The following is a 14152-nucleotide window of genomic DNA, read 5'->3' as shown; positions in this document are numbered from 1 at the left end:
GCGTTGCCGATGACGAACGACGCCGAGATCCTCCAAGATCGTCAGAGCTCTCCCAGTCTAACGCCGCAGCGCCCCGAAACGACGTCTCTGTAACAGTTTCGAATAACCTCCACGTTATCATCGACGGCCAGGACGCGACGGCACTCGTCGACACCGGAGCAGACTATTCCGTTTTGAGTGGGAGGCTCTCCCGCCGCCTTAGAAAAGTCATGACGCCGTGGGATGGACCTCAAATACGAACCGCCGGAGGACACCTTATTACACCAGTCGGGAGATGCACTGCTCGCGTCGAGATCCACGGTGACACCTGCCCTATGGAGTTCGTCGTTCTACAAGACTGTTCCAGAGATGTCATTCTCGGCATGGACTTTCTGTATGAATACGGCGCCGTCATCGAGCATGGAGAGAAAAAATTGACGCTGCGCAAACCTATTCCGCCTTAGGAGAAATTCCGAACAACGTCAGCCGCCGTCCGAGTCGCTGCCGACCACGTGAACCTGCCGCCGCGATCAAGTGTTGTCGTACCCGTCGTGACCGATGCAGCTACCTGCGGCGAAGTTGTTTTGGAAGGCAACCTTCAATTGCTCCTGGGAAGAGGAATAGGCGTCGCAAGAGGAGTGGCTGAACTTCAGGGTGGTCGCACCGTGGTCCTCGCGACGAAATTTCGACAAGAAACGCAACACCTCACGAAAGGTGCCGCTGTAGGCCACTTCGAAGAACATCGGAACTCCTCCGAAATCGCCGCGATTGCTGAAGAGTCATCCCCACCTCAGCAGGATATTACGCCGCCCATGCAGCTCGACATTGGCTCAAGCTTCCAGGCTCGAAACGACGGCAGCTGAGTAACCTCCTCGCCGAATATAGCGACTGCTTTGTGACATCTTCATGGGTGCCCCAAACCGCCGTTGCGAAGCATCGCATCGTTACCGAGGACGACGTGCTCCCTGTACACCGATCGCCGTAGAGAGTCTCCGTAAAAGAAAGGAAGGTCATTCAAGAGCAAGTGCAAGAAATGCCGAACGACGACATAATCCAGCCTTCAAGCAGTGCGTGGGCCTCTCCAGTGGTGCTGGTTAAGAAGAAGGACGGAGCGCTTAGGTTCTGTGTGGACTACCGACAGCTGAACGGGGTGACGAAGAACGTTGCTATCCACTCCCTCGCATCGACGACACGTTAGATCGGCTGCGCCACTTTCAATACTTTTCATCGATGGACCTGAAGAGCGGCTACTGGCAGATCGAAGTCGACGAACGGGACCGAGAGAAGACAGCTTTCGTCACGCCGGATGGACTGTACGAGTTCAAGGTGATTCCCTTCGAACTATGCACGGCGCCAGCAACTTTCCAGTGTGTAATGGACACTGTACTGGCGGGACTGAAGTGGCAGAACTGTTTCGTCTACCTTGACGACGTCGTAGTGTTTTCAAATGACTTCGACGAGCACTTGCGACGACTCCGAGCTGTTCTCCAAGCCATAAAGACCGCCGGACTCACCCTCAAGCCGTCAAAGTGCCGGTTCGCCTATGACGAAATGAAATTCCTAGGTCACGTGCTTACTAACAAAGGCGTCCGCCCAGACCCCGAAAAGACTCGCGCCGTCGTGGCATTTCCAGGGCCCAAAGACAAGAAGGCTGTGCGAAGATTCCTCGGTCTTTGTGCCAACTATCGACGCTTCGTTCGGGATTTCGCAAGGATTTCCGCACCGCTCACTAAACTCACGGAGGACGCCGAGAAGTTCGAATGGGCCGAGGAGCACCAGCACGCATTCGACGAGCTGAAGCAAAGACTCCAGACTTCTCCTGTTCTTGGACACTTCGATCAAGACGCGGAAACCGAGATTCATAGGGACGCAAGTAGCAAAGGACTTGGCGCCGTACTGGTTCAAGTGCAAGAAGTCACCGAGCAATTCATCACCTACGCAAGTCGAACACTATCCAAAACGGAGAAAGATTACTCCACGACTGAAAAGGAAGGTCTTGCGGTCATCTGGGCAATCACGAAGTATTGCCCGTACTTGTACGGTAGCAGTTTTCGCGTTGTCACGCACCACCATCCGCTCTGCTGGCTTGCGAAGCTAAAGGACCCGTCAGGACGTCTCGCTCGATGGAGTCTCTAACTGCAGGAGCTCAACATGACTGTGGTCTACAAGTCAGGCCGCAAGCACAGCGACGCCGATTGCCTGTCTAGAGCCCCTGTCGAGACATCTCCCGGCAGCAGCGATGACGATGACGACAAGTGCTACCTAGATGCTGTGAACACCGACGACATGGCGCGACGTCAAAGAGATGATCCTGAGTTGCGCGCGCTAATCGAGCACCTGGAAGGACGAGGGGGTACTGTCCCCTATGTCTTCTCGAGAGCCCTGCCGACTTTCGTCCTCCGACAAGGTGTACTTTACAAGGAGAACTTCAGAGACAACAGCACGCCGTGGCTGCTGGTAATCCCTACCGACCTTAAAGCGGGGATCTTCCAAGCCTGCCACAACGACCCGACGTCCGGACACCTTGGTTACAGCAGTACGCTGGCCCGAATTCGTGGAAATGTATCACTGGCCCAAGCTGCCGAAGACCGTTCACTTCTACACACGGTCGTGTCACGAGTGCCAGAAACGCAAGAAACCGCCGACGAAGCCGGCAGGTCTCCTGCAGCTGATTGGTCCCCGAACGCACCGTTCCAGCAGATCGGAATGGATCTACTTCGTCATTTCCCACCACCGACGCAAGGAAGCAGATGGATTATCGTCGCCACAGATTATCTCATGCGGTAAGCCGAAACGAAAGCCCTTCCTGCAGGGACTGCTGTGGAAGTCGCCAAGCTGAATTGTAAACCTAATTCCTCTCCTTCCCTACCACAGATTTTCATTAATTCGTGCAACTCTGTCCGGTTGTTAGCCATTAGTACGATATCATCCGCATACATCAATCCCGGTAAGGATTGCTGAATTTTTTTGGCCTAGCTTACTGTAAGAAAGGTCGAATCCAAGCCCACTCGTCGTAGTCTATCCTCCAATCCTCTCAGATACAGCGTAAACAGCAAAGGCGATAACGGGCACCCTTGCCTAAGGCCTCGTCTTATCTCTATTTTCCTCGTTGTCTTTCCTTCCCATGTTATAATCGCCTTATTATCTTTGTAAATGTTCCTTAATATTGCTGTTAGTCCTTCATCTAGGTTTAAGCTCTCCATTATGTCCCACAGGTTCTTTCAGTTCACAATGTCATAGGCACCCTTGATATCCAGAAATGCCAGCCAGAGCAGTCTGCTTTCTTTTTTCCGCTATTTCTATACGCTGTGTTAGAGAAAATATATTGTCTTCCAACCTTCTTTGTTTCCGAAACCTGTTCTGTAACTCGCCCAGTATGCCCTCGCAATCTACCCATAGTCTGCTCTTTATAATCGTCATTACCAACCTGTAAATAGCTGGTGTCACGGCTATGGGAAGATAATTCCTAATAGCAGACTGATCTCCCTTTCCCTTATATATCATACTCATCCTACTAAGCCTCCATTCATCTGGAATATTTCCTTTTGTGATCATAGTGCTCATTACCTCCCTTACCGCCGAATTCCAGAAACCTCACTCAAACTACACTCAAACTGAAGGGCCCCTCCACTTCTTCCAGGAAGGCGCCAGGGCCGGCGCTGGCCAATCGCGAGGACGGATCCGCCGTCGCGATTGGCCAGCGCCGGCCCTCGCGCCTTTCTCGACGAAGTGGAGGGGCCCTTCAGTTTAAGTGTAGTTTGAGTGAGGTTTCTGAATTCGGCGGTAGTCTTGCCTTAGATTTAGGACCCAAATTCTTCACCAGCTTGATTGGGATACCATCTGTGCCTGTCGACGTGCCACTAGGGACTCTTCGTTCCGTCTTTTCCCATTCTCTTTGTCCAAAATCCGCGATGTCACAAGCTGGAATGCTACTTCCTTCGGTTCTCCTATCTTCCACGTGTTCCCGAAATTTCTCCTCCATCACTGCTCCTATATTTTCTATCGCATCATCTCCCTCTAGTTGATCTCCCTGATGCGACAGTATGAACCGCTGAAGATACAGAATATTACAGTTGAGAGAGCTAGTAAATACAAGTATCTAGGAGTATGGATATGTGATGGTGCAGAATATCTCAGTGAACATGAAAAGTATATAATAGGTAAGGGCAACAGAAATGCAGCTGTATTAAAAAATAGAGCACTTTAGAATTACAACAGGTATGAGGTGGTGAGAGAGATTTGGAAAGGGGTCATGGTGCCTGGCTTGACTTTTGGAAACGCAGTGCTATGCATGAAATCCGAAGTGCATGCGAGACTAGAAATAAAACAGCGCGGAGTAGGTAGGCTGGCTTTGGGGGCACATTGCATAACGCCAAACCAGGGAGTACAAGGAGACATGGGATGGGCGTCATTTGAGAGCAGGGAAGCTGTGAGCAAGATAGAATTTGAGGATCGGGTGAGGCAAATGGATGGGGAGCTATGTGCACGAAAGGTTTTCAGCTATTTATACAAGAGGAGCATAGACACAAAGTGGAGACAGCGCACTAGGAAATTAAGAGGAAAGTTTTTTTGGCTATACTGGAGTTACGGAAGGGCAGTTCTCAGTTAAGAAGAAAGTTAAGGCCTCAGAAAGAGATCGGTGGCTAGAGGGAGTGCAGACAAAGACGGTTCTGGAAAGCTATAGATAAGACAAAACAGTTATTACCAAAGAAAGCATTTATGACAATTCTAGGCCAAGCTCATCGTTGTTTGAGGAGAGAACGGGTGTTCTGCGAACCAGAACATACAGAGCGAAGTATCAGGAAATGGATACAGTGTGCACTGCTTGTGGAGAGGAGGACGAGACGGCTGAGCACTTGATACTCTACTGTAAAGGGCTTCACCTTATGGCTACGGAAGACAACATAGATTTAATAAAGTCATTGGGTTTTAGAGACAGCAAAGGAAGAGTGGATTTCAAGACATTAGAGATTACCATGCAAAGATTAAGTGAATGGTGGCAGAAAGCAAGAGAAAAGTAGGTATATTCTTATTAACTGATGGCAAGGGTGTTTCGTAGCCTCACTTTCTTTTCAGTGCGGAGTGAATATAGTTTTCACATTTAAATATTCTAAGCTTAAATGGTAAAACATAATGGCTAGGTGGCGTAAGCTACCGCCCGATCCAAAGGGCTCAGCCGGATTCATCCATCCATCCATCCAGCTCCGAAAGCTGCGGCCTCAATTTTTGAAGGTCACCTCGAATGGCAGCGTTGCCATCTCGAAGGAAGTGAACCGCACAGACAAGTTGGTCCACTTTTCGTACGAGCGCCATTAAAAGCCCCCCGAGTTCGCATGCGCACTGCCCAGGAGCTTCCGGTCACACAATATCTTCGCCATAGGTACTCACGGAAACCACGATAGGCGCACGCCATCGAGAATTCCAGCACTGTCGGGGTCACGGCGCTTGGTGCACGAAGCACATTTGTACGTGCTCACTCCGCTAGACATGTAGAAGCCATAATCTTCGCCCTCAACATTAAGGCATTTATAGTGAAGACGGCGCTTGCAGGTGCCACTACAAACCAGGAAATGTTGACGGCAGAAAAACTGGGCACAGCACTTTCTGCACACGACTTTGCTCCCAGTCATTGCGGCACGAAATGACTGAGTGCAGGATAGTTCCGCGACAACAAATATACAGGTGACAATCACGCTGAATGAAAATGAAGTGCAGAGTCTTAAAATGGACGAGCACCTGCTTGTTGCGTCCGCCGTGGCCTTAATCAGTTTTCACCAAGTATGCTCATTCGACGTTGAATTACTCTTTGAGCTCGTCGTTTGATCTCCGCTAGTGTTGATGACAATGCTGCCCACAAGGTCATCAATGATCTGGTTCACTTCCACCGTCATGTCCTCTTCAGCAATATGATAACGACGTTCCCCCTTGTCCGGTTCTTCGGAAGTGCCCCCCGTTTGCTTTCATGCTCAAAACAGGTTTGCAGCGCCTGAAGAAATATGTACTTTTGCCTCAGTGTTTGGTAATAAAACCATTACCTTTATCTCTCGGATTTTTTGGGGAAGTAGTAACACCCGAACTCTCCCCTTGGCACGTACTGGCGACCGCTGTGTTCACCCAGACCTGGGATTTCGGTATAGTATACTGATGTTTTTTGTTGGTTCCGCGAAATGTCTACCACGCCACTGAATAGTTCTCGGGTATACGATCAGGCGCGCATTTCTTAACCATTTTTCTTACGTGATGCAGAGATCTTTTGGCATACAGTGCAGCGTTACTATCAATACTATAGGAAGGTGGTTGTGATGCGATATATAATTTGATATTTAGTTTAGTTCAGGAAAGCTGTGACGCCGCAGAAAGCTGTGGCGCCGCAGAAAGACATTTTACTTTCCCAGCTTCGCGGCTGTAAAGACCACGTTTCTCCGTTAGAAGCCATTTCAATCTTTGAGCCTCTACTCCCACTCAGCATTCTTGCTTCCTCCAAACATGGTTAGCCTAGATCTAACATTCCCGTCTTTTTTCTACTCGGCCATCCACTTGAATAAAGCCCTTTCACTTACATTGGTTAACACTGTCGTTTTTTGAACGACGCTCCTAATGCTGACTGACTTGCCGCTCACCTCAAGGAGAGCTCTTAAAACATTCTGTGACATGGTTGGCTTCTTTAGAATAAAAACAAGGCTTAGTGCAGAGGTGGATCGATGACTCGGGTGCTACCATTTTTTGCGAAGCGAAGCACCAGCTGAACATTGTCCTCCGCTTCATTTGAATTGAAACCACGGCATCTTTATAACTTGAATATAAAGTATCATAAAGCACCTTCTGAAAAAACTAGCCTATTACTTTAAAACAAATCCTGTTTGCTGCTCATAATAATATGTGTTGTTGGCTAGTCAGTAGGAAGTCTTTCTACCATTCTTGTATATTTAGCAAGGCGAAAAGAACACCAGGGATTTTAGATTGAATGCCCACTCCAGCCCGCTTCAATCTGGATGATCATCGTACTGGCGTGCGGTGTTGTATCAGTACTGCGCGATGTGCGTTATAGACACCAGACTGGCGGTGGTACTGCACTGGCCAAATGTCTCATCTACAGCTGAGAAACCAGACGCCAGCTGAGGCGGTTAACTTCAGGCTGTGTAAGCCTATACACAACACAAGTACAACTTTAAAAAAAAAAAACTGAATTATTACCAAAAACCAAGGCGGGCCTTTTACAATTAGGCAAGGCTAAAGCAGTTTAGACGTCTTCAAACTTTCTGTTCTCTTGAGAGAAATAGAACCAAAACATGCAGCGCACGAAGTAACTTTATTACGTTGAGCTCTACTTAGCCTGCGTGCATCCGGCCGACTCCACTATGCTATACATAATTTTCTTTTTATGAAATATGGGTGGTGATGGGCCAGCGCGTCGTTTCACGCTGCCGCGTGTGTTTAGCGAGAAAACCTCCCAGGCAGGCCATACTTGTGCATTTCATTACGGGCTACTGCGATGCCCTCCTCTGCGCGTGGAGCAATAGAGTTTCTTTAACAGAGCCAAAACTAATATAGGATTATTACTTCAACACATACACTTTTGTCAATGTTGACGAAATTCATTAGACATTATAGAGGGTGCTTTTCGAAATGCGGGCCCAATCCCTCCTGCGAAAACTCCGCATCGCATATAAAATATTAATGCCGTAGTAGTCGTGCCAAAGGACCCGTTAAGGAAACCTGTTAGCGTTCAGTATAATCGGGTATTTATCAACTTGTTAATAAATACATTTTTTTTTAAATTTAAAGGTATGGTTTTATTTAGAAACCTAATGTCCATCATCGAAAACTAAGAAATCTACACACATCACAATGATAGGCACGGGCATCATTTTACGGCGCTCCGAAGTAAGGCTCTAGGTTTTGTTTTCTTATCGGAGCGCCCTCTTCCCTCAAACAAGCAATCATGCTTCCCGTGGTCCAAACGAGCAGCGTACGTGCGCCGCCAGTCATCGCACGTAAAAGAGGTTAGATAAGAAAGCATCCGGACTGCCACATAATGTTTCCCAATTTTACTTCGGTGCCAGTGCAGAGACTCACCTTTACGTCCGATGCGTGTCGGTGCACATATTTTGTGCGTTTTGGCCAAGGGGAGTTGGATGGCTACGGCGGAAATCCGCTCCGATAAAAAACCGAAACCTAGAAACGCGTCCAAATTGATAATTTTGTTTCGGAACACCGTAATATGCAGACCACAACTTATATCATTATTTAATAAGATGATTTAGTTGTTCCGAATAATTCGCACCAAGTTTACGATCAAACAATACCTTTAAAGGTAAAAATTAAAATCTTTGTTAGTAAACCAGAATTAATTACCGAATGGTACTGCACGCCAAAATATTTTTCTTAATGGGCCTTTTGGCACAGACCACTAGAGCATCAAACATTTTTCTCTGAAATACGTAATTTTCGAAGAAGCGGTTTGGCCCGCGCTCTCAAGAAACACCCTATATATCGCATTGAAGTTTTTGCATGCATATATAAGATCTGTTGCTACTTACAGGTGTCCAAGTTCATGAGCACTTGAGTGTACTCCATGAAGGGTAAGGCCTTCATCTTCCACGATAGCCACTTTTCCTGCTTTGCAGATAGTCCCATGATATGCCATACCTAAAGGGAGTGTAATAATATATTATATATTATAAAAATGAGATACTGACTCCTTCTTGCATGCAATAGGCAAGCGGCAAGGTGCTGCGAACGTGTCATTATTTACACATTTTCAGGTGGGAGACATATTCCTAATTCTGACCCCTTTTCAATTAACTGAAATTGTTCAATTGCTTATAGTTGAAGTTTAACTTGCTCCTACATCTAAAACACGCAGCACAATTAATGCATCACTTAAAAAAAGATAGAGAAAAAGATTAGCATCAATGCACTTCTGAAAGTGAGCCATTCATCGGTGTCTTGTTTGGCTCTTACGCGAAGGTAACCTGGAGATATCTTAAAAGGTAGGCACCAAAAAGAAAATCTAGAAGAATTTCTTGTACCTAGAGCATAAACATTTGCGGAACGTGGTTTATTTTCTAAGGATTCATGCTTCGTGATTTGGCTTTTTGTGTTCTTATAAGCCAATTCCTACGTCTTATTTTGTGCGCAGAGATAATGAAGTGCACGAGATTTGCCACCTCCAGCGTGTTTTAGGTCGCCTGTAGGTTGAAGTGTTCTCAATGAACTACCGTCTACACCTGGCCGCATTTCATGATAAACTTAAAAATGTTGTATGCTATCCATGTCATGCAGATAAAGTGCTCACTTGTAATCAACTTTGTCTATTGTAGGCTATAAATCTTTATATGCAACCCTGACGCATATGATTGCTGCAGAATAGCATGCCTTGTTCCAGTAAGGATCCATATTTGTTTATTACACACCCTTTGCCTCAGCCGGAAGTGTTCGATTCTGCCGAAAAAGAAAGAGGAGTGGTACTTCTGTGGTTGGTGCCTTCCCGAGCCTCTGGTGAAGTCTTGGCGTCAGTACTAGCAATATTGTAATATTTCTGTTTCCACTGAATTCAGAGTGAATCAACTGGGACATTTTGAAAACGTTTAAATGCGTATAGTTCATATCGTACAGGAGTACCACTCTGGCAAAGTCATTTTACACAATGTTTTTTCTCGTCTTCTCTAGGTTCCGAGAACGGGATTGGATTCATGAATTAACATGCTCGTAGACGCGTTAAAAACCAAGAGGTATTAAAGGGGCAGTGTAACAATATTGATTTATAATGTATTTCTTTTTACAAGAGCTCACTTGCTCCAGTGGGACCCGAGTATTGTCACACACAGTGCCACTTAGCAAGAAACTTAATTGTTGCAGTGAATTTTCAAGGACAAAAGCCAGCGTTTCTTTTCCAATCTTTCCTTCGCAGAACTTGATGACGTAGGTAGTAGCTCGCAGGTCCTAGTGTTGGCATATAGTCCCCATAATGACGATACTCTAATACGGCTCATAGATTGATCCCGAGCATAGCGTGAGCACTTGGAAGAGGTGCTCGATAATCAATAGCTCTGCAAGCATTCGGGAAGTCGCTTATGTCCATCCCCTGAAATGGTGACAATAACCGAACCCTGAGAATGTCTGGAACTCGGCATATATCCGGCTCCATAGCAAGCGGCCGCTTGTTCTGGCAGCCAGCTAAGGGGGTTTATGCTGTTCTCTTTTTTTTCAACGTTTTTTTCTACAATTAAAATAGGGCGGAAAAAGCTACTACCCGTGTTTCACTGATTATAAAGGCCATGTATTTATTCTACACGGTACTTGCGCAAGGCACAAACATCGTTGCACAACCCTTTAAAGGGAAATGTAACACTAGAACGATTTAATTTTAAATCGTGTAAGAAAAAGTCCTAATTCAAAAACGGCGGAAAACTTTATATGCCGGGGAAATCGTTGCTAAATCAAAACTGAATATCGTGCTTCTGGCAACCTTTTGTTCTCAAGTTCTTGCCTAAAAGAGGACAAAATTCATTTTTTAGATTTCAGTCATTGTCACAAGTCGTGCGTTTAGGTTTTCCGCCAGGCTCCGATCCATTTCACACAAGAAAATTTTGTGCAGTGTTTTTACAACTGGAATAGTGCCAAATGACCATAAAAATCAAATTATGCCTTTAATTAGCTCCGTAATGTTTTAGAAAATTGCCACTTTGACACTTTTCTACCTAAAAATGGTAAGCATACTTTTTGTGGCATTTAAAACAATGGCGTAAATTATTTGCGGCCACGAGCGTGCCTGAAAAGCTAAGCCTGTGCTTTACAGTGTGAACTTATCGATCAGAAATCGTGATAGCCAGCCGGCGAGAGTCGGGCGGTGCCAGCATTGGGAGAGCCAACGGTTTTAACCCGTCTCGTAATTTGGCAAAGGGTGAACGATAAGCACCACCCTGCACGCCGATGGCTTCGATATGTGCCACGTATACGAGCGAAACGCACACATGTTGGAGCATGACGCAGCGAAAGGCCTGATACTTCTTCGCAGCAAAAGCGCACTTCGGCGATACGTAGTCACGTTCCGATTGGCCTGCCAGGGTCGTAGCTCCCGCCGTATCGGCGCGTTATGCGATTACGGCTTCCTGGCCTACCCAGTATTTCTCGCTTCAGGCACTAGACTAAGCGATGCCACCAGAGGGATAGCTCACGTTTGAACAATGCAGCCGTCACTCCCAGGTATTCCCAATGTTTCTTGCTTTACTCGCTAGATGGCGCCATCCAAACTGCGTTGTAGGTTGCTTTGTGGCGTTTGCAGAAAAGATCGAACAACCATGTCCGGCGACCTTTTTTTTGAATTTTGATGAAAAAATATTTTGCTGGCTCCGTGCATTAAAGTAGTGCTTCCTTAAACAAAAAAATTGTTTTCGCGAAAAAAAAAATGTTAAGCACCCTCTCAGTCGCGTGCGCGAATTGCGATCGCGATGTTGGCATTTCAAACAGCTTCTAAAAAAAAAAAAAAAAAAAACGGTTTACTTTGTGGGTTTAGAAATATGTACTGACAAAGTAGGTATAAGAAGGATTGACAAAAGGTATGAATCACCAAGTATTAGTGTCGTTAGTTTCAGCAACCAAAATCAAAAATACGGCACATTGAGCAATAACGCCCTGGATTGGTTTCTTTCCTCCATACCCATAAAACCTAAGGTCTACACACTTTGACAGTTTGTTACCCTGTAATTACCTCATATTTGCATCAAACATTATGTTCCTGGTTTGTAGGAGAAAGGTACTAGAATTGCTCAAACAGGGGCATTTGACTAAATATGCATTATATTAAAAATTATTTAAAAGAAAAACAAAAAAAAACGTTATCTTTTAACTTTTGTGAGCTCTCCGAAATTGAGGTTTATAATATGTTCTAACGGAATCTGCAAAACGCATCAAGCAATATTTGTGTGACTTTGAATTCATAAAGCGGGAACGCTTGCCAAATTGACGCTAACGTGGTTGCCATGAATGGGGCGTATTCTTCACAATTTTATTATTTTTTCAAAGCGCAAAAATACTACAGGGTGGTCAGAAAAAGGCGAGCTGACAGCACAGAGGTGGACGGTAGTTTTGGAGGAAAAATTCTTTAAACATTTCTGTACAACCGACCCAAACTTCGCACGGGCCGGGGTGATCGGGAAGCGCTTCCCCGGGGGGATCGGTTGCCGAGTGGGCTAGCGCACACCAGCTCGGAGCACGTGGAGCGAAAGCTCGCGCTGCAGAACCCGATCCTGGGTTCAATCCCCACCCCCTGCCCGTTTCGATCTGGATGAGCATCGTACCGGCGTGCGGTCGTGTATCACTACTGCGTGATGCACGTTAAAGACCCCAAGCTAGCGGCTGTACCGCACTGGCTAAATTTCTCATCTACAGCTGGGAGACTCGTCGCCCCTGTGAGGCAGACCAAGTACTAGGCTGTATAAACACACACACAACCCAATTATTAGAAGCGCTTCCCTGTCACACGCTTCGCGTGCCTGTTAAAACACCCGGCGTGTAGCGCCTCCCAGCACGCGACGTAAATGAAACAACCGGAGCAACTTTGCAAACAGATCAGGCTACAACACTGGCGGTAATATGATATAGGAGGCAGGGCGCAGCAGAACGTGCGCCGCCTGTGAGCGCCATCAGAACCGCTCCCGCGGAAAGCCGCACAACGCAAGAAAATAGAAATACCGCAAAAAAAAAAAATTATTCCGACTGACTGAGATTGTTTGTACTGGGCGTCTTCAGGTAGGATCGAATGAACATGTCCGGTTGGCAAATCATTTTTTTTTTCAGAATTTTTACCAAAAGATATATTTTATTTGTTGTGCACTAGCAAAAACGCACTAATATTTTTTAATAGAAAGTAAAATTATATTTTGGGGAACAAATATCACAAAGTCGCTGTCGGTATGCGCTCACTTTTTGGCGACTTGCGTAAAATCGAAACTTTGGATATTAGAAAAAAGAAAACGTTATCGCCTTTGGTTTCATATTTGTTTGTGCGGAGACTGCATATAAAATAAAAGGAGGTAAACATGTATTATCGATTACAAAGCAATTAAGAGCTCTATGGATCTAGATCTTAAAAGACTAAAACTGACATTTTTTTAAACATGATTTGAACGCGTGTCTTAAATATGTGCATGAATTGTCATTAAAATTGAAGACGTCAATCCTTCTAAAAAGCACTCAAATGTGCGAATATACTTTCTGGAAAATGGGACAATTTCATCATTCTGTCCAGCTAGCTTGCACCTTTGCATTTAATTGCATCCGAATCAAGCAGAAATGTAGGCAGGTTCCTGATCTTGCAATAATTAGAAAATTAGTTTAAAATAAATGCCATTCTTTTTTTTCTGTTTTTTTGCAGATCAAGGCTCCTAACCAGTCCTATCAGGCCCTTCGAAAATGTTTCGCAATATATTTGTATTTTTTAATTTACAAAGTGATAAATCTACAGAATTGCCATAATGGGAGTAGAAAAAGATAGGACGTTGACGACTTCAAACAAAGGCAAGAGATGGGTCGAAAACTGTAGGAAGTCTGCAAACAGAAAGCACTGTGACAGGAGCTCGTGAAAAGTAGGAATTTATACGAAACTTTACAGAGGAGTTCGGAGCACAAGTCAACAGTTTAAATACAGATTTCGGAGCCTATCCTTTGTAGGGAGGCTAGGCTACTGACGATGAGGTGTAAAAAGTGAAATCTTGTCCTCAAGCCGCTCGTGTACCTTGCTAACAGCGTAGCATGCGTGGGCGGTATCGTGGCACGTGTCGTAACGTGTGACGGCACAGCTGTAGGTTCCTTTTCTCGTCGCGACAATGCAGGTGAATATGGAGACTAGACTCGTGCTCCAGTGGTACGACTTGATTCCCTCGGGAAGGACAACCGCACAGTTCGCCGCGAAATCGAAGTGGTGAGCAATGCTAGATTTCCGCAGTCAATTCTTTTCATCGCTTATCCCTTCCTCTGGAAGCGGCTGATATAATCATGCAATGTCCAATTCCTGACATACTCTTGAAGGTGTTTCAGAAACGTATTCGGGTTCACTTCCTTTTTTATTAGATCGTCTTTTTCACAGACTGCGTAAAGCACTTCCTCATCTGGAATTTCAACGTTAGGCGCCTCACAACACCCAACCGAGGGGCAGGCGCTGCACTTTTTG

The 14152-nt window shown here is 45.8% G+C and overlaps 1 protein-coding gene across 1 annotated transcript in view; it reads right to left on the bottom strand.

The window, feature by feature from the left end:
• Positions 1 to 14152, bottom strand: part of LOC120846733 — a 175475-nt gene that overhangs the window by 55685 nt on the left and 105638 nt on the right. The window contains exon 10 of the mRNA XM_040218600.1: positions 8520 to 8628. Coding sequence (XP_040074534.1) covers positions 8520 to 8628 — 109 coding nt within the window. The remainder of the gene's footprint in view (positions 1 to 8519; positions 8629 to 14152) is intronic.

Source organism: Ixodes scapularis, unplaced genomic scaffold, assembly GCF_016920785.2.
Source record: "Ixodes scapularis isolate PalLabHiFi unplaced genomic scaffold, ASM1692078v2 PGA_scaffold4__175_contigs__length_147842914, whole genome shotgun sequence".
Taxonomy (NCBI): domain Eukaryota; kingdom Metazoa; phylum Arthropoda; class Arachnida; order Ixodida; family Ixodidae; genus Ixodes; species Ixodes scapularis.
Note: the sequence above shows the minus strand (reverse complement) of the source record. Positions and strands in the feature narration are given on the sequence as shown.